The 19,788-nt window shown below is 37.1% G+C and overlaps 1 protein-coding gene across 21 annotated transcripts in view; it reads left to right on the forward strand.

The window, feature by feature from the left end:
- Positions 1 to 19,788, forward strand: part of LOC125895616 (complement factor H-like) — an 85,608-nt gene that overhangs the window by 6,734 nt on the left and 59,086 nt on the right. For 10 of the 21 annotated variants that reach the window (XM_049587609.1, XM_049587605.1, XM_049587601.1 and 7 more), the window contains exons 11-19: positions 5,891 to 6,058; positions 7,117 to 7,275; positions 7,943 to 8,122; positions 8,219 to 8,407; positions 13,039 to 13,144; positions 13,401 to 13,477; positions 16,821 to 17,012; positions 17,201 to 17,389; positions 18,385 to 18,573. In XM_049587609.1, the coding sequence (XP_049443566.1) occupies positions 5,891 to 6,058; positions 7,117 to 7,275; positions 7,943 to 8,122; positions 8,219 to 8,407; positions 13,039 to 13,144; positions 13,401 to 13,477; positions 16,821 to 17,012; positions 17,201 to 17,389; positions 18,385 to 18,573 (1,449 nt within the window). Of the gene's footprint in view, positions 1 to 5,890; positions 6,059 to 7,116; positions 7,276 to 7,942; positions 8,123 to 8,218; positions 8,408 to 13,038; positions 13,145 to 13,400; positions 13,478 to 16,820; positions 17,013 to 17,200; positions 17,390 to 18,384; positions 18,574 to 19,506; positions 19,687 to 19,788 lie in introns of all 21 variants that reach the window. The other 11 variants (XM_049587613.1, XM_049587611.1, XM_049587610.1 and 8 more) reach the window with 2 other exon arrangements.

Consider the following 19,788-nt stretch of genomic DNA (forward strand, 5'->3'; position numbering starts at 1 on the left):
AAAGGCGAAAAGAAAAAAAAAAACAAAACAACTAAATATACAGTAAGTGTGCAAGCAACAAAGATATAACCATTTTATGTTTTTCGTACAATTTCTTTTCTTTTTTTTCACTTCTTTCTCTTCCTTTCCCTCCTTCCCTTACTTTAGTTACAGGGCTCAAAAGTAATATTTTACACTGATAGCATTACTGCCATAAAATTTTAAATTAGTAGCATAGCACTTCATTTAGTTGTGCAAAAAAGAAAAACAGAGAAAAAAAGAAAAAAAAAGACACAACACAAAAACGACATGATTCAACACCACATATATTTTTTTTTTCTCTTTTCTCTTCCATCCTTTTCCTTCTTTTCATTCCTATTATTGGCAGTGAACAGAGTTTTGGTGGCAAATGCCATCAAATTAATAAAAATCTTGAGCTCTGCATTGACATCCAAGGTGACCATATTTCCATTAAAAAAGTCAGTTTTCAGCTGAATTTTAGCTGTAATCTTTTCCATAATATATACCTCATTCACCTTTTGTTGCCATTGTTTTATGTTGGGGGGTTGTGGCTGCAACCATAATACTGTAATAGTTTTTTTGGCTATTAAAAGCAGGGTCCTCAGTAAATATGTTTTCTTTTTCCCCATTTGGAGTCCTGAAGGGATGCCCAAAATAAATAACTTTGGGTCAAGTTTTATTTTTATATCCAAAATTTGCTCTATTATCCTTTTAACACCGTCCCAGTACTCCTGCAATTTTGGACAGGCCCACATTATATGTGAGAGGTCCCCTTGGTGGCCACAACCCCTCCAGCATAGTGCTGATGAAACGCCATATTTTGCTGTTATAATTGGAGTTCCGAAATATCTGTTTTTAATCTTCCAGTCAAATTCCCTCCAGTTTGGACTATTTGTTAATTTATGACCAGACAAACACGTTTCATCCCATTCATTTTCATTAATTAGTATGTTCAGTTCAATTTCCCACTTTGTTTTATTCTCTAAATCTTTGTTTTTAAGATCTTGTTGCAAAGCTCTGTAAAACCTTGAGATAATTCCTTTCTTCATTTTTTCTCCTTCACATTTTATCAAGAACTGTTCTGTCTTAGAGGGTTCCTTTAATATACTTTCCCAGTTTTTGTTTTTCTGAAGATAGTGTCTAATTTGTAGGAATCTGTAATGGTCTTGAACTTGTAAATTAAATTCTTGAATGAGTTGTTGAAATGATTTTAGTACTTGTCCATCAAATAGTTGATCAATGTACACCAGCCCCTTGTTCATCCATTTCTTAAATCCATTGTCAGTTTTAGATGGGTGAAAATCTGGATTTACTGCAATTTTGGTAACTCTTGATACTGAGTTTGAAACTCCCAGCTTGTTCCTTATTTTAGACCATATTTTCCATGTTTTCTCAGCCCATTCATTTGTTAATTTAAGTTTTTTCCATTCTTTAGAACTCATAAATGGTAAGTAGCCTAGTGGTACTGGGCAAGAGTTCTGTTCCATTTCCACCCATAATGTATCTGTGTCTTCTGTTATCCATGACATGATTGTTTTGAGTTGTGCTGCCCCATAATATTTTTGCAAGTCTGGTAAATTTAAGCCCCCATCCTTTTTAGGACTTTGTAGCCTTTTATAACTTACTCTTGCCCTTTTATTTTGCCAAACAAAATTTAAAATCATTTTATCCAGAGCTATAAAGGAAGACTTTGGAATGATTAATGGGAGTGATTGAAACATAAAGAGCAAGCGTGGTAGAATATTCATACGTATAGTTTCCACTCTGCCGATTAATGTCAAACAGCTCCCATTTTTTCAAATCTCGTCTTATCTCTGTAATCAATTTTTCGTAATTAGTTCTAAATAGTTGTGATGTCCTGGGTGTTATTGTCACACCTAGATACCTAAACCCTTTCCTGGTCCACTGGAACTTGATTTTTTTCCTCTAATATAGCTGGCTTCTCCCCAAATAGCATCACTGCAGTGGATTTAGTTTCAGTAGTCAAAAAGCCAGATATTTTTCCATATTCATTTAAGACTCCCAGTAAAGCCGGTATAGATGATGTTGGTTTGCTAATAAATGCTAATAAATCATCAGCAAACAATGATATTTTATGTTCTTTTTGTCCCTCATCAATTATTCCACATATGTCCTTATTATGCCTTATAGACTCAGCAAGCGGTTCAGTACTAATGGCAAACAGTAAAGGACTTAAACAGTCCCCTTGTCTAACCCCCTTTTTAACAGGGAAGAAATCTGAACAGCATCCATTGACTCTAATGCATGATTGTGGGTTATTATAATTAGTTTCTATCCAATTAATAAAGACTGGGTTGAATCCAAATACTTCAAGTGTTTCAAATAGGTAGCCCCATCTCACCCTCTTAAATGCTTTTTGTGCATCCAAGCTGATAACTAAAGATGTTTGTTTAGTCTTTTGAGCTGTTGATATAATATTTATGATTCTTCTTATATTATTTGCTCCCTGTCGAAATGGGATAAAACCTGTTTGATCAGGGTTAATCAGTTTTGCAACAATTTTCTGCATTCTGTGAGCCAGGATATTGGTCAATATTTTCAAATCATTGCCTAACAGACTAATTGGTCTATATCCCTCGCATTTTGTTGGATCTTTCTCCTCTTTATATAGCACAGAGATAATAGCCTCAGACCATGTTTGTGGAAGATCCCCTTTTGATAAGGCATAATTAAAGACTTTAACTAGTACTGGTGAAAGCTGTTCTGCAAAGAACTTATAAAATTCTCCAGGTAGTCCGTCTGTTCCTGGCGATTTACTATTTTTAAGCGATTTTATAGTTTCTTCCTGTTCTGTTATTGGTTTTATGATATCTTGTGCTTCCTTCTCTGTCAATGATGGTAGATGTATTTTTGAAAAAAAATCTTTATATTCATTCCTTGAGGTGTAGTCTGAGTCTGCATGTAGTTCTTTAAAATACGCTCCAAAGGCCTCTGCTATATCCTTTGGTGATGTCATAGACTCCTTACTTTTTGGATGGATTATCTTTGCAATTACCCTACTTGATTGGGCTTTTTGCAATTGAAACACTAATAAACGACTTGCTCTATTACTCATTTCATAATATCTCTGTCTTGAGAAGCGTATAGCTCCTTCGGCTTTATATGTTAAAAGTTCATCTAGTCTCTGTCTAGTTTGTTTAAGTGTTTCTTTGTTGGACGTCAATTTGTGTTCAGTCTCCAGAATATTAATTTTATCTTCAAGTTCCTTCTGTTGTTTCATTTGTAATTTTTTCAGTCTAGAGGATATTTCTATCATTTTCCCTCGTATAAGTGCTTTACATCCTTTACATCCACAAAATTGAGGGTGTTACTTCATTATTGTCATTTATCATAAAGTATTCTTCTAACTTTTTACTAAGTTCATTTAATATTTCCTTATCTGTTAGGATTGATGTATTAAGTCTCCAGTATTTGAAGAATTGTTCTTTTCCCATATCTATCGTAAGTTTGACAGGAGCATGGTCACTTATTGTTATAGATTCAAATTTACAATCCCATACTTTGTGTATATGTTGCTTTGAAATAAGAAAAAAGTCAATCCTTGAATAACTGTCATGTGGGTTAGAATAGAAAGTGTAGTCTCTTTTTAGAGGATTTTTATCTCTCCAAGGATCAGTCAGTCCCAGTTCTTCAATTACATTCATAAGTATTTTATGTTTTTCCTGGACTGTGGTCTGGAGGGAGCCTATCCATTCGTCCATTTTGAACAACATTGAAGTCCCCACCTATTATCATCATCCCTCTCCCCTTACTAACAATTACATTTGCTATAGTTTTAAAGAATTTATCATCATCTTCATTCAGAGCATAGATATTTACAATAGTCATAACAGTATCTCCTACAGTACCAACAATCATTACATATCTACCGTCTGGATCTTTAATGACGTTCTCAAGGACAAATGGCACTGATTTATGAATTAGTATTGTGACTCCTCTCCTCTTACCATATGATGCGTAATATACCTGGTTCACCCATTCCCTTTTTAATTTTTCATTCTCTTCCCCTGAAAGATGGGTCTCTTGTAATAAGGCAATTAAGCACTTTAACTTCTTTAGTTGATTTAAAATTTTCTTTCTTTTAATGGGATGGTTAAGGCCATGTACATTATAAGATCCAAATATTACTTTGTTCATCTTTCTTCTATTTTACAGTCACAAAATAATATAGGGTTCATACTCCAACTAACTCCATTGTTAATACTGCCGTATCTCAGATGAAATAAGTTTTTTTTCACACACCAATAAATGACCAATCAGGCAAAAGGACAATAGATTAACAACAAAGGGGACTACAGTAACAAAAAATAAATAGATAAATGCCCAAACACCTAGAAAACAAAAATATGTGACCTCCAAATTTAACCCCCAACCTTCCCCTCTCCTTAGAAAAAGAAAAGTTGACAGAGAGATGTGGCGATTTCTCTCTGGGAAAAGGCACTAAGTGCGTTTGTAACTTAGATTTTCTATTCAAAGTTACTACTCTCTCTAAACAGAGAAAACAAAAGATTCAACAATTTTAGCTTTTTGTCCTCCTCAAACCCTTTTCATCTTTTAAGTTAAAAGAAAAAAAAATTTAAACTAGAATATTTTCAGCCATAACATAACCATATTGCCACATGTCCATCTTTAGGCCTAAATAACGTTCAGTCAGCCCTCTTTTTTCTCTCGTTCCTCGCACAGTGGTCCAACTGTCCCTCGTCCACTTGCTCCACAGGCTGTCGGCTTGCTTCACTTTAACTTCGATCCCCATCTCTTTCAGCACAGGAGCAGCTTCTGTTAGTGTATTAAAAGTCTTTGTGCCTGTCTCCAGGAATAGCTTTAATTGTGCAGGGTATGGAGATTGAGCCTTGATATTTTTTTCTTTCAGTTTTTTAATTACTTCTCGTACCTGCATCCGTTTCATTTGCGTTTCATTAGTGTAGTCTTGGTTAAAATATATATTGTTACCTTGGAATGTGATGATGCGCTGTTTCCACGCCTGTCGAAGTATTTGTTCTTTCACATAATAGTCCAGAAAGCGTACAATTATCGCTCTCAGTGGAGCTGCATCTCCCCGCGCTCCGCTGGCACTCATCAGGCGGTGGGCTCGCTTGATGCGCACATCCAAAGTTTCTGGTAGTTTTAGTGTAGAGCGCATGAGTTGAGTCACAAATCCGACTGTGTCTTGGTTCTCAGCCCCCTCGGGGATCCCATTAATGCGAATGTTATTTCTCCGCGATCTGGATTCCAGGTCTTCACATTTTGCAGAAAGTTTGGCCTCCTTGAAAAGGAGAAGAGCAATATTTTTCTTTTTCCATCCCTTTGTAAACTGATATTTTCAGGCTTACACCACAATTGAGGATATTTTGAACAGGCTTGTTGTAAACACACAACTAGTCGTCACTCATTTAGCTCCATGCCTCGTGTCCAACTTTACAAATTGCCTGGCAAAAATATCCTCAATTTCTTCATTCTTAAAAGTTCTACATGTGTATATTTAAAGACTTTTGGTAAATGTCCCATATTACTGTGCTCATTCTGAAGCACTGCAAGATATGAGATGGGACAAGGGGAAGTACCTTACTTTCTGACTCTCTTTAATTGCTCTTTCTATAGTTTCAGAGTTTACTTATGTTTTTATTGTACTTTATCCCTCTTATTATTTATATTTATTTTTACTTCCCTGATTATTTGTACTTTTTTGTGTCTTAGTGATGCTGCAACAACCGAATTTCCTCACTAATGGGATCAGTAAAGGCTTTGCGTATCTTATCTTCCTTGGAGACAAGACATCTTATGTGAAATAGTTGTTTTAAACCTGCTAAATTTCACAGTAACACCTGAGTGGTGTGTAAATTATGTCACAGTTTTGTTTAATTTGTTTCAGAGAGACAGTGTAAAAAACTTAACATCGACCATGCCTATATCACCCGCAATGAAAAGGAAACTTACAGCCACAATGAACGGGTCCAGTATGCATGCACGCACGAAAGAGGAAAAGTTTTCACTACTACCTGTGAGCAAAGTGTTTGGACTGGGGCTCAGAAGTGTGCAGGTAAGAACATACACCAAAAACAAATACAGTTTAAAGATTAATTACAGTGTGGTGTGATCAGGGTTTGTGTGTTGTCATAGCAAAAGAAATAAATATCTTCTAGCAGCTAAAAAAAAACAACCACTCTACAGCAACATAAAATTGAAACTGCAATGTTAGTTTGATTACCCAGTGTAGTCAGATTAATTGCAGAGTGAGACCTCTCACTCACTAAGAACAGTGTGCACTCCATATTGGCTTTTTCCTTTGCATTGACTAGGGTTCTTTTCCAACCTGCAGCCCTTTGCCGCATGTCACCCACCACCCCCTCGCCCAACCACCCTGTCCAATCTTTAGCTGTGCCCTAAATAAATATGCTCCAAAAGTAATCTCAAAAGAAAAATGCTGGATTCATCAATACTTACTTTCCTAAACTGTTCCTACTCTGCTCTGCAATCAAATTTAGACCTGCCTCAGACCATACGTTTGCACAAATGATATGACTGTCTTCGAAAATGTAAACACACACCTTTTAACTAAATGCATGACATATTAAAACCATATTCATTTAAAAGGCTTTCATAGACAATATTTAAAACTGTTAATTTATTAATGCATTGGTCAGATGTAATAAATAAATGACAACCTATACATGTATGTATACATATTTATATGTTCATTTGTAGTGTAGTGTAATGTTAGAAGAGAGTGATGAACGGCTTACCAGCTGTTTACGACTGCCTTCACATTCACAGATGCTCTCTGACTCTGGTGTGTGAAACAAATGCTTTCCCCATGATACACCTCTCGGCAAACATATTTCTTGAATAGAGAAATGGGGACATGGCAGGATGGTGATTGCAGATAGTGGGCAGGTGCCTGTCAATTTAGAATGATTCTGATTCACCAAAATACACTCAGTATTGGTGCAAAATCAGCCGGTGCGCACATCATGAATTTGACAGTCTGTGTTTAGGCACAGGAGTGCTTTGAGCTAAATGCTAATGCCAGCATGCTAACATACTCAACATACTAATATGCTAACTTTTGCTATAACGTTCTTCGTTCTTCATTGACAGCATGCCCAACCCCTGAAGTTCGACATGGATTTGCAGTTGGCCCCTACAATGGCACAGTGTACTACACCTGTGATGAAGGCTATAAGCTTTTCAGCAAAGGCTGGTGGGCTGAGGCCAAATGTAATGATGGCGAGTGGTCTGGATTTGAACTATGCATCGGTAATGACTCTTTAATGCCTCACAGGTCTTGTAACTAGCATTAAGCCAGCCATTTTTAGGTTTCATTACATGAGAAATCAGTAAAAGTTTATAGAAATACACAAAGATAGAAACAATGAGTATTTTCTTAAAGAGAGGTCAAACCCACCTACTCCCATGCTATGCATTGGCAGTGGACACATCTTGTCGAGTCATCACATTCATCACAGAAAGCCATATCCGATATTACCACAGCAACAGCATATTTTTTGTTTTATTAGGCTATACACCTATACTTATACATCAGCCAAAACATTAAAACCCCTGATAGGTGAAGTGAATGACTTTGATTATTTTGTTCCAGTGCATCGTTCTGCTGGGAACCATTTGGTTCTGGCAATTCATGTGGATACCACCTGACATGTTCCATTCACTCAAACACCATTGCAGACCAAGTACCCTTCACTTGTCAGCAGGTTTAATGTTTTAGCTGATCGGTGTATGAACAAATTGTGTGTTAGTTTAAATTAGCTAAAAATGCCTTTTTTTGTTTTTGTTTTTTTGTTTTGTTTTTTACAAGTGATAGCCGTGATGCAGGCTAATTATGAAAGGAAATTTGTTTATTTATTGCTAATACAACATTTGTCAGCAATGATATATAGACCTAACTGGTTGTATTTATATTTAGAAAATGAAAAGTGTGGAAAGATTCCTGTGATTCCTAATGCGAATGTGACATCTCCAAGTAGAGAAGACCAAAGCTACAGGATTACCTGTAAGGAAGGGTACACCGCTCAGGTTGAACACTTTACCTGTCGCCAGGGAAAATGGCATTTTGGTGGATATTCCCACAAAACAATCTGTACACGTGAGTTATCTTCTGTCTTGTATTATCACATGTACAGTTTTAGGTTACGCCATGGAATCTTTTTATTAATACTGTACATGTTTTCATCTCTTGCAGCAAATGCCAATCTCTGCAGTCCCCCACCTAAAGTTGCCAATGCAGTTGTTGTGACTCCATATCAGAGAGATTTCTTGCCTGAGTCTACAGTAATGTATACGTGCCGTAATAAATATACTCTAATAGACGGAGAAAACACAATTCGATGCATAGATGGGAAATGGGAGACGAAGGACATTAAGTGCACAGGTACGTATATTCAAAAGCATTTCACAAAGTCATACACAGAAAGCTTTGACAAGATTCCAGTTTTAAAGCTAAAATATGTAGCCTGCTGACTTTTAATAATGTAATTTAATAATGTCTGATTAAGGTTAGAGAAAAATCATGATCTTTTGGTTAAATACAGGAAAAGTATCCAGGGATTAGTGACACAATGTGTTCATTAACATTTAACAGAAACCACAATCTTTCCTAACCTTAACCAAAGTGCTTACATTGCCTAAACCAAAGCACATGCTGGACTCAGGATGTTGACCCTGACTCTGGTGTTGAAGACCTGTGCTTCCAGGAAGTGATTGTGTTTGACACCACAATTTAAACAGGGGAAAACTAATTAGTAACATGTTAAATATTTTCAAGGAGACAGAACTTTAACAACAAAATACATAAACTTCAACACAGACAAAAATAGATATATGGATGGGGATATCATAAAGTATCGATGTGTCATATCTGGTGTTGATGGCAATGCAACATGTGCCAATACCAAGTAGAATAAATCAGCAGAATGTAAAGGTAAGGAGAAAGTCAAAGAAGATGAAAAGGATATGTTTAAATTTCTTTTAAGCCCACCTTAGCACAGTACTCACAAACAATATATAGGTTGAAAGAGAAATGGGTCACCACTGTATTCACTCCTCCTTTCCATACTGGTCATAAAGACATCACTGTAAAAAGATGGGGGACAAAATCCACAGTCACTGCTTTGTGTAAAAATGCATTTTTGAGTTATAGGTTATTCACCAAACAACACTATGAATAACAAAACATGAGAAAAATAAAACATGCTTGGGGATGATGAAAGAGTTTTACTGCAAAAACCAGACAGTGTCTGAGAACTGGATGCTTGATTTACACACACTGCTTGTTGAGATGTGATGCTGAACACAGAAATTTTCTCCCACAGCTCCCACTGAGGAACAGTGACGCTGATTTTGTTGGAGGTCTAAAGAAGTCATTTTGCATCGGTTGTTTGGAGAAAGAAAAGTGCATTTGTTGTCTGCATTATTCACACTGATGAGTCATTTGATACACAATACATGATCATGATACATACAAGTGTTGGACAGTGATTTACTTTATCAATCATTTGTGTAATAAAGTGATCTGAAATGATACAGCTTTGCCATATTGAATAAAAGATACAGAAATTACAAAGGCTTTTTTCATTATTACTATTATCATTATTATGAAAACCAGGCCTATGATGACTAAATATATGAAGTGTAAAAAGTTATGGGGGAGGCATTTAGAGCATTTAGGGTGTGAAAGTGTTGCTGATCTGTGTGTTGGTGCAGAATTTCATAAATAGTTCTAAAAAGGCAAAATTAAGTTTTATTAGCGCAAAAGAAGAAGAAAAAAGAGCTTTCTTAAATCACAGAACCCATCAATTCGTAGGAATAAACATACAGCTTCTAAGCAAAGTTTCAAAAGTGGCTCCAGGTTTTCAAAACTAGGTTTCATCTCGGAAGAAAATATTCTGTGTCAGTCATCTCTCTCAGTAGTGTGGCCCACTGTGAAGTTTGAATTTAAAGATTATCTCCTGCATTTCAATTACCCAGCACTGTTTTTCATGAAAGGGCATTTAGTGCTTGTATGATACATATAACTGACAAAGAAGTTGCCTTTGTCAAAACTAAATATATCAAATTTAAGCATGTGCACAACACACTTGGCTAATCTCATTTTTTTTTAACTCTGGCCAAACAGTTTAATCAACACATAAAAATGCTGCGTAATGTGAAAAGGAATCCTTGATAATCCAGAGTGACAAAACAGCATTTTAGATCGAACACAGCTCAACATGAATTAATATTTGTAATTGGGATTTCTGTAACACATCTCTAAAAACATTTATTACTAACTGCCTATCCTGTGAAGGGTCGCAGGGGGGCTGGAGCTTTTCCCAGCTGACACTGGTCAAGAGGTGGGGTATACCCTGGACAGATCACCAGACTATCACAGGGCTGACAAACAAATACTTATCCAAGATTCATTTACATAGTGCATTATACAAATTATTATACATACATTGTTATGTTACATACATAAGTTATACATACAAATTACAGAATTGCATAAAAGCAACATTTTAAAAATGTGTTTTGAGCAAAGATTTAGAAGAAGACAGTGACTCATAAAACTTCATGGTACTTGAAACAGTTGACACTCGTAATGTGCATTTTTTTCAGTCTGCTCACACAAGGAAAGGCAACTTTATTTATACCGCACATTTCAAACACAGAGGCAGGTAAAATGGTTGTACATATAAAACAAAACATAAAAAGGCAAACAAAATTTAAAAATTAGATTTTAAAAAAAATAGATAAAATCAAAGAAAATGTAATAAAATATGACAGAATAGAGTAAGAATACAGTTACACTGCAGTAGTAAGTAGGCAAATTAAATAAAAGTGCAATAGAGAAACAGAATAATAATAATATAAAGAGTTTTTAATTTACAGTTGATATTTTTGTCGGGCTAAATATTCAATCTGCCATACGTAAATTGTAACACAGTTGCATCCAATCAAAGTTTAACATTTTTAGGTTTTTAAGGCTAATATTTGGTTTATGGTTGAAATTAGAAGCTTCTAAGTTAGGTAACGGTATGAATGGGGGTTCAGCATGTTGAATGCAAGTCAATACAGTGTCCTCAACAACAGAAAAACAAGTGACAGTGACACGTGATGAACTCAGCTCTGAAATTGATGTACTGTTCAGTATGAATCATTTTAGTGCAATATAAACAGTGTTGCTCTCTCAGTACCATCAGTACTATTTACCGCAATGAAATTGCTTCATTGACTATTTGTTCCACTTATTGATTTTTACAATGGACTTTGTACTGTAGTATCAACACTACTGATGAAATGTTGCATGTGGTAATCAAACTGTTAAAACAAACAAAACAAAACAAACTGTTTAATCATCAGCAGATACTCACAAACATATCAGACCTCAAACTTTTTTGTCTGTATTTCTATGCAGTCCCGTGGGATAATATAATCATCTTGTATGTGCTGCATTCAAGGCCAATAGTTCATGTTGGCCTTAATGCTGCTGGTATTTGTTTTGGTTGCTGTTGTTTATCCTGTCAGGTCAAATCTGATGTGATTTATCAGCAGTATTTCCTGACATCTGTCCCAAAAGTTTATTTATCTTATCTCATCAGAAAATTTGTTTTTTTGTGGTTGAAAGCAAACTCCCTTGCAGTATTTCATGAATTCACTTGATATAAATATACACGAAGAGTCCATACAATTATTATTATTGCACAAAAGATACTGTACATTATGTTTTCTGAAGCTTTTAGTATTGCTTATGTGAAAAATACGTGCTGTGTGTGTTCCCATGCGTCATGTTGTGTTCATTCAGCCTTGTGCAATCCCACTGGGCAGTCCATGTTATGACCCTCGGTACTTCCCAAGGACCACGGCTGGGGACACAGAAAACAGAGTGTGTCAAAGAAGTTAGCCTCAGTTAGACTCTCGTTTGTGACTGCACACCTGCTCATCGAAATGCGATTGGCTTTAATGCTTTTGTGTCTCCAACTGTGGGGGAAGGTGGAAGTTTCTTTATCACAGAATGGTAAGACGGACTTTTTTAAGCACTCGCTTTCTGAAGGGGCTTATGGTTCACGAAAGAAGGATCTAATGTAAGCATGTGATGCTTGGCTTAATTACAGTATGGTGTACAGTCTTAAAGTTATATTCTTACCTAGTTGCACCACTAAAGATATTCAGATTTACATGTTTTTATTTGAATCTGATTGGCATCTGTAACACACACCTGTTAAGAAGATATGTCCAATTTCCTCTTTTCTTCCTCATGTTGCTGTTTGTCAGCATGTTCAGTGCTCCCAGATGTTCCACACTCCCAACTGTCAGAGGAGACCAAAAAAGCAGCTTACCAAACAGGAGACGTGATACATTTCACTTGTGAAACTGGTTATATATCGGGCCCAGCCATCAGATATATGTGTACTGATGGAGGCTGGATTGCAGTCCGTGAGGGAAAGTGCTACCGTGAGTTAAATGGCTTTCTGCTCGACTCTTTATTTTGTTGCAACTTGGGTGACTGCAGTAATCAGGTTACAACAAATGTGAATCCTTTAGAAGTTGGAATTCGGTATATTTTAAAAGTTTCCAAATGTCCAGAGTAGTTTGATGGATTGTTGACACAATTGTAATTAAATGTAATTAATTTTCCATACTTACAGACGAAAATTACACGTGCTTGCTCACATTTGGAAATATCTGAATAACCTTTCACTTCACTGTCCAAAAGTAACTGTAATTAATCAGATGGTACTAAGAGAGTTAAAACAAATGCTGCATTATGTTGTTGACAAAAATTCTAATAACTAGACATCCACCTGCTTCTTCAAAGCAACAAACTAATAGCATGTCTGCTGCACAATATAGTGTTATTATCAAAAGAACAAAGCTGGAACAAAATCATGTCACTGTCAGCTTGCCATTGCTTTCAAATAAAATCCAACAAAGAAGCCTGAAGGACTGAAGTTCAAAATAGACTTCTTAAAAAATTACCTTCTAAGAAACTGTATGATGAATAATCTTTTTCTCTGTTTTCAGTGAAGCCATGTGAACTTCCTGATGACACACCCAATGGCTATTATCAGATCATCCGCGGTGAAGAGTTTGTTTTTGGAACAACAATCAAATACTTTTGTGATGAAGGGTATGTGCATTTAGAACAGTTATCCCATAAACAAAATGGCAACACAGCCATTAAAATATAAGGACATTTTTTTCAATGTTTATTCATGTTTGTCATGTAAATATGGTACTGTATATTGTGACATATTGTCATGTGGTGCACCAGTACCTTAGCTTTTACAGGGAGAGTTGCTGGGACAAATATGGTAATAAACACAAAGAAATGTCCCAGTATGTGCTTACAACAATGTCACTGTTTATCACACTGTTTATTGCAGGTATCAAATGGTGAGTAAGGTAGACACCAGGACTTGTTTGCTGGACAAATGGACCAATCACGTGCCAACATGTGAACGTAAGTCTGTGTATCAACACAAATTAGCAATTTTGATCCACGTCCTGTCAATCACTATCAGCTTTAAAGCTATGCTGGAACATTTTGCTCAGATGAAGTTTTTATTTTATTGAAGTACAATATGCTGACTTTTCAGCATCTCGGTTGCAAAGTCAGAGGAGCTATTACAGGCACCCCTGGTCCGAGTAATAAAAGTCAAAGGTGTGGACTCAAGTCACAAATTTGATGACCTTTGACTTGGACTTTACCACCAATGATTTGTGACTTTACATGGACTTGAGCCAATAGACTTCAAAATACTAGATGCATTCCCCTGAGCCCAAAGATTAAAAAATGTTATTTAAAAAGTGTGTCACTTTATCTCCTAAATCAACTCACATTAACACTACTGCTTCCCAGCAGTCGACAGTTAATTTCTCAAATCTACTTTGTCTGAACCAATCTGACAGCATCCAGTCAAGTTGCAGGAGTGAACCATGAAGAGCATTATAACAGCATTACAACATTATGCTGCTCAGCGCCAGTTGGGAAAAAAAAGATACCAAAGTAATTTCATTCACATACCATGAATATGCGATAGTCAACAAAAAACAAATTTCAGTGTGTAAAACGTGGGGGTCAGAAATTACAAAGATGCAATAACTTCCAACTAACTTGTTTTAACAAATAAATCAATTTTTTTTAAAGCATTCATGAGTTTTGGAAATTTAATATATTATGACTGTTGTTAAAATGGCTTTACATTTGGTGAAAAGACACAATATGACTTCTTTAAGACTCGAAACTTCAGGTTTAGGATTTGGGACTTGTCATGCTTGACCCAGGACTTGAGTGCAAAGGCTTGAAACTGTTGGGAATTACAATAGTAGGCCTCACAGGGGCATCATTAATGTTGGGAACAATACTGGGCGTCACACAGAGGCACCAAAAATTTTGTGATCTAAGCACAAGTGCTATGTTTTACATGGTGGCACCATTTGTTGGGATTTAAGCCTTAACACAGGCCTGACCTCGTAATAGATCTCCAATTAAAGTATTAAATTGGCTATCTCAAATAATTAATAATAATAATGAATTATGTTAAATAATGTGACTTAATTTACATTAAAAATATCAGTCTCATAAAGTTTACTAAACTATCGAAATTTCAGAATCGGAATTTTGATTAATAATTAAAATAATAACCAAAACCAAAATTAATAGTAAAGCCTGAAGGATTTCAGAGTTCTTGACATAGCAGAGGTTGACTATTCATTCACTCTAGTGCAACATTAAACAGACAGCAGGTGCGGTTCCAAAAATATATTTATTCATAAAGGAAGCAAAGCAAAACAAAACACACAGATTCAAACTTACTAACTAACTATACAAGCTTGGTGTGTGTGTGTGTGTGTGTGTGTAAGAGAGAGAGAGAGAGAGAGAGAAACAAAGGGAGGTATGGTAATCAATGATGGCCGAATCAAAGCTGGCTTCAGGTCGGGGGAGGTGTTTGTCTGATCGTGTGGACAGGACAAAGACAAAGAAAAAGAAGCAGGAACTTTGAGCTGCCTGTTTGGGTGTAGCTCTGTTGAAAGCCTATTTGTTAATGAGTCTATGTCAATGTGACGTGTATTGCAAACGGTCTGGATTAGTGCAGAGGATGTTTAGTTATGTGCTACACTGTCTGAGAACAGCGTTAGCAAACTAACCTCACTTAGCTTTGGAGAAGCCAACTAACCAATAATCTAACTGCAAACAGTCACAACAGAGTTAGACGTTGGGGTGCTAACTCAACTTGGCTCTCCTTGTTGCTGGAAAGTTAGTTGCAAACCTTATTTTTGCACACTAATGTCTCTGGTTTCAGGTTGCTCCTGCCATGAGTGAGGGCAAGTTGTGGTCCAGGAGAAAGAGAGTCTGTGAGCAATTGCCCTCCCTTTAGTGGTTTGGGGTAAAGGGCCTCTGGGCAGGTCAGAGCCCAGAAGGAAGAGAGAGCCTGTCTGGGCTGGTCAATGGCCCAGCAGGAAAGAGCAAAGGGAGACTGTGTGAGAAAGCACAACTTTTCCTAAAGTTTGCTTGGAGACATCACAGAGGGGCATGTCACTGTAAAAGTACTGTCCAATCAAGTTTGACGACTGGTCTCACTTTTGGTGTGAGGTGGGTAATCCCGTGGAGATGATTGTCAAATAACTGTCCTTCATTTGAAGAACAGAGAACATGAGGTGTCTTACCATTTCAGATGGCAAGAGGAGAAGCCTTCACATGTCCAGTTTAATAAATGACAAATCATCTGTGGTCCAGTGAATCCCAACAAGACTTACTTGTGACTTGCAAAACAATGACTTGGTCCCATGTCTGGTAGAAGTCCCATCCATTTTTCCCATAGCCAATGTTTCATGGCTCACAGTTGGAGTACTTCTACAGCGTGGATCAGCAAATGCATTTGAAATGTTTTTGTTATTTGGGTAAGAAGCCAAAGTTGTAAGTCTGTGTATGTAAAAAAAAACGTTGGAGGGTAATGGTTAACAGGAACTGCCCATTAGTTCGACAGCCCATTGGTTCGACATCCCATTGTTCCGACCATATTAAACTCATTGTTCCGAAGTCCGTTCCGAAATCATCATGATGCCCTGTGGTTAAGGTCTGGTTAGGTTTAGGCACAAAAACCACTTGGTTAGGGTCAGGAAAAGATCATGGTGCGGGTTAAAATGAAAAAGAAAGTGACAAACACATAAGCCATGAGCCTGTTCTGCCTCAAGCCGGTCGCGGCGCACCATATGCCCGCCGCGAGCCGTTCAGCACCACGGACAGTCGGACTAATGGGATGTCGAACCAATGGGCTGTCGAACCAATGACATGGACCCATGGTTAACTACAACTCACAATTTGTATTTTGGCAGTATACATCCAATAACGATTCCCTACACAGCTAACTATGATGCCCTGTTTTGTCTACAAATGCACCTCACCTCAGCAAAGTGTTTTGCGGTTTGTGCCCCTCACTGGCTTCTTCTCCATGGTAACTGTGGCCGAGGCACCTGGGTACTATATTATTAAAACCTGACAACCATACCAAAATGATGGACAAAATATTTTTTCAGAAACAAAGCTGAAATAATTCAAGCGGGTGGTCGTAACATAATCTAGAATATCCATAAGAGTCATGTCTATATTAAGTGACATTGTGGAAAAACACCCCTCCTCCCACTCTGTAACTCTATGGGGAGACCCTGCTGTCTGTTCAAAGCCCACTGTGGGATTTTGGCTATGAATAATTCACACATCAAAATCTTGCTCTGTTCAGCTTCTTCTGTTTTTTTTTTGTTTTTGGCTTCAGTGACCTGATTGACTGTTTGTGTTTACTCAGCTTTGAGCTGCGACCCCCCACCTGCCGATATAGGTGTGATAGTAAAAGGTATACCAGAAAATGACAATCCCATACTTCCTGACCGATTCCTCACATTCAGCTGTGATGATCCTGGGAAATATCTGAATGGCAGTTCAGTGCTGATATGTGGCAGAGATGGACAGTGGGATAATCCACTCCCCTCTTGTGAAGGTAAACCCTGAAAATTTAAAAAAAAAAAAAAAAAAAAAGATTCTGTATACAATTTTCAATTTTTATGGAACACTTTTTAATTGAAGTGCATGTTACAATACTCACATTCATTATAAGGGGGGAACCTTGTGGGACATAAACTCCTTTCCACAGTTTTCATTTGATAACATCTGTTTTAATCTTTCCAGACATCACTTGTGAGGCTGGCGTGATGCCCCCTCATCTCAATGTAGCTGGACTACCACCAGCCAATGAAACAATGAAGATTGGACATAAATTACAGTTTAGCTGCAAAGACCAATATACAATGGAGGGGTCTGCAGAAAGTGAATGTTTACAAACTGGGCAGTGGAGTGTCACCTTTCCAACTTGCTCTGGTACGTTCATTTTCATGGAGGTTAATTCCATTTACATTGATTTTACTCAGCGCCTTATTTGCATGTTTGAGTTCATCCATCATTTTAGAAGAACTTGATTAGTAGTTCACAGTACAACTCATGGAAGATAGTAGAAATTAATGCTAATTAGATGAGGACAAAATGTAAATATTTATGTTTGATTAGAGATACTGGAGATTGATGTAGATATGCAAGATACATCAAACGTCAAATCAAACTCAAAGACAACAGGTCAAACCTAAAGTTGAATATTAAAGTAATTTTTGACACATGTGCTTTTCCTAGACTCATATGTACTCATATGTATATAAAGTAATTCTATTTTTTTAGCCACTTGGGGACAGCAGAAACAAGCTGTGGTGTAGAACTTAAATTGACAGTCATCTTTCAATTGATACAGCAAACTTAGCATATGTGCACTTGCAGTTGATATAAAGCAACATCGGCATTCATCAGGAGTCTTGTTTCTGGACACCTGGAAAGTGGTAAAATCTTCTCTTTCGTTTTAGCTCCATTTTTGGTCTCCACCAGCTCATCAGAAAAATGTCTTTCTCTTTAGCTGCTAAAGGCTCCAGCGTGTTCACAACCTAGTAAAAGTCCGTTTTTAGAGCGTTTTCACTGAAAGCAGCAGCCCACTGACGCAGAAAGTGATGTTCTGAGAGCAGATAGAGGATTTTGAATGAGAGTAGTCATGTGATCCATCGTTAATAGAAAAATATCTATTGTAGTATCTCTAATCTTAAAAAAAACATCTACTTGGATTAAAACATACTGTATTTTTGTATAATTCCAGTAAGTTGTGCATTTACATAGATTTGCATACAGAGGTAAGGTAAAGTAACAAAGATTATGACATTAAAGATTTACATCAGATTTGGGTTCATGAAACCCAAAAAGTCAGATCCTAAAACTATTATGCTGGTATTTGTACTGTATAACCTTAATGATTAAGCAGTGTCTCTTCTTCAATACAGAAAATTGCAAAGTCACAGGTGTATCAGGCAGCGTTCTCTTCAGCCCACGTGTACGAGTAAATCAAATCAAATCAAAAGGAGAAAAGTTAACCTTTCGGTGCAGGAGGCGTGGAGACTTTCTTCAAGGGAAAGCAGTGGTCACATGTTTAGCAGATGGACAGTGGAGTGATCCCTTCCCAACATGTGGAGGTAAATCAATTATTTTCTTGTCCCCTTGCTGCTTATCAGGGAAAATGATGAGAAAAGATTATCAGTGACCCACCTGTTGGATGTTTCCCACCAGTCCCAACCCCTGAAAAATGCATTATTTGTTTCTGCAAACCATTACATTAGTTAATGTGTGCTTAGGTTTAGGCACAAACATCACTTGGTTATGGTTAGGAAAAGATCATGTTTTGGCTTAAAATATCTGTGTCTGGGGGCACAATGCCAGCTGGAAAAGCAGCGACAGGTCACAAAACAACGTTTGATGCCTAAAAAGATGTTGGAAACACAGCAATGACTCGCAAAATCACAACCAGTTTTGTTGTTTGTTGGTCTCGAACGCTGATCTACAACTTAGCAGCCGTCTCACCCAGAAAACACGCCATCCACCATCCCCTCCACCACCTGATGACAAAGTCAGCTCATACATTATGTCACTTTAGGAACGTGGTATGATACATATAAAACATGCTAATGTAATGTATTTGTGGTTTGCAGAAATGTACAGCACCAACATTTTCTTCTGGGGACTGGACTGTTTCCACAGTGCGCTGCAATCTCAGAGGGCTTGATTTGCTCTGTATACTCTGTGTTTTGCTTACATATTATCTTTGTGCTATTTATTCCTGATAAATAGTAGTTATTTTGAGTGCTTCTCAGTGTTTCAAGTTTCATAAAAATGACTGTAACATTGATTCTGCTTTACCATAAAGTTGAATTAACACCTCTGGAGAATTGATCTTAGCAAGACCCGAACATTAAAACTGTCATGAAGATGGGACTGACTGCAGAACTGCTTTATTAGACTGTACTGGTTTTGACTAGGTGTACCTGATAAACTGGCAGTGTATACATATACAGGCTTCCATGGAAATGACTCATTTGTTTGTATTTTTGTGGTTGTTTAAATTCTTTTAGCTCCTTTGGGTTGTGGGAGACCACCATCACTTCTAGATGGAGACATCAAGACATCTCTTCAGTTCCAGTACAGACATAATGACTGGGTTGAATACACCTGTCAGAGTTACTACACTATGGAGGGTCAGCCTTACAAAACCTGCATCAATGGTGAATGGACTGGACAGATGAGATGCCTCAGTGAGTTACAACTCCCTTTATATTTTCCACGTTGCATCCTGTGAAGATTCAGCAAGACGAGCAATAATCAAATACGCAGTATGCTGCAGTCATTCCCCATTA

Source organism: Epinephelus fuscoguttatus, linkage group LG10 (assembly GCF_011397635.1).
Source record: "Epinephelus fuscoguttatus linkage group LG10, E.fuscoguttatus.final_Chr_v1".
NCBI lineage: Eukaryota > Metazoa > Chordata > Actinopteri > Perciformes > Serranidae > Epinephelus > Epinephelus fuscoguttatus.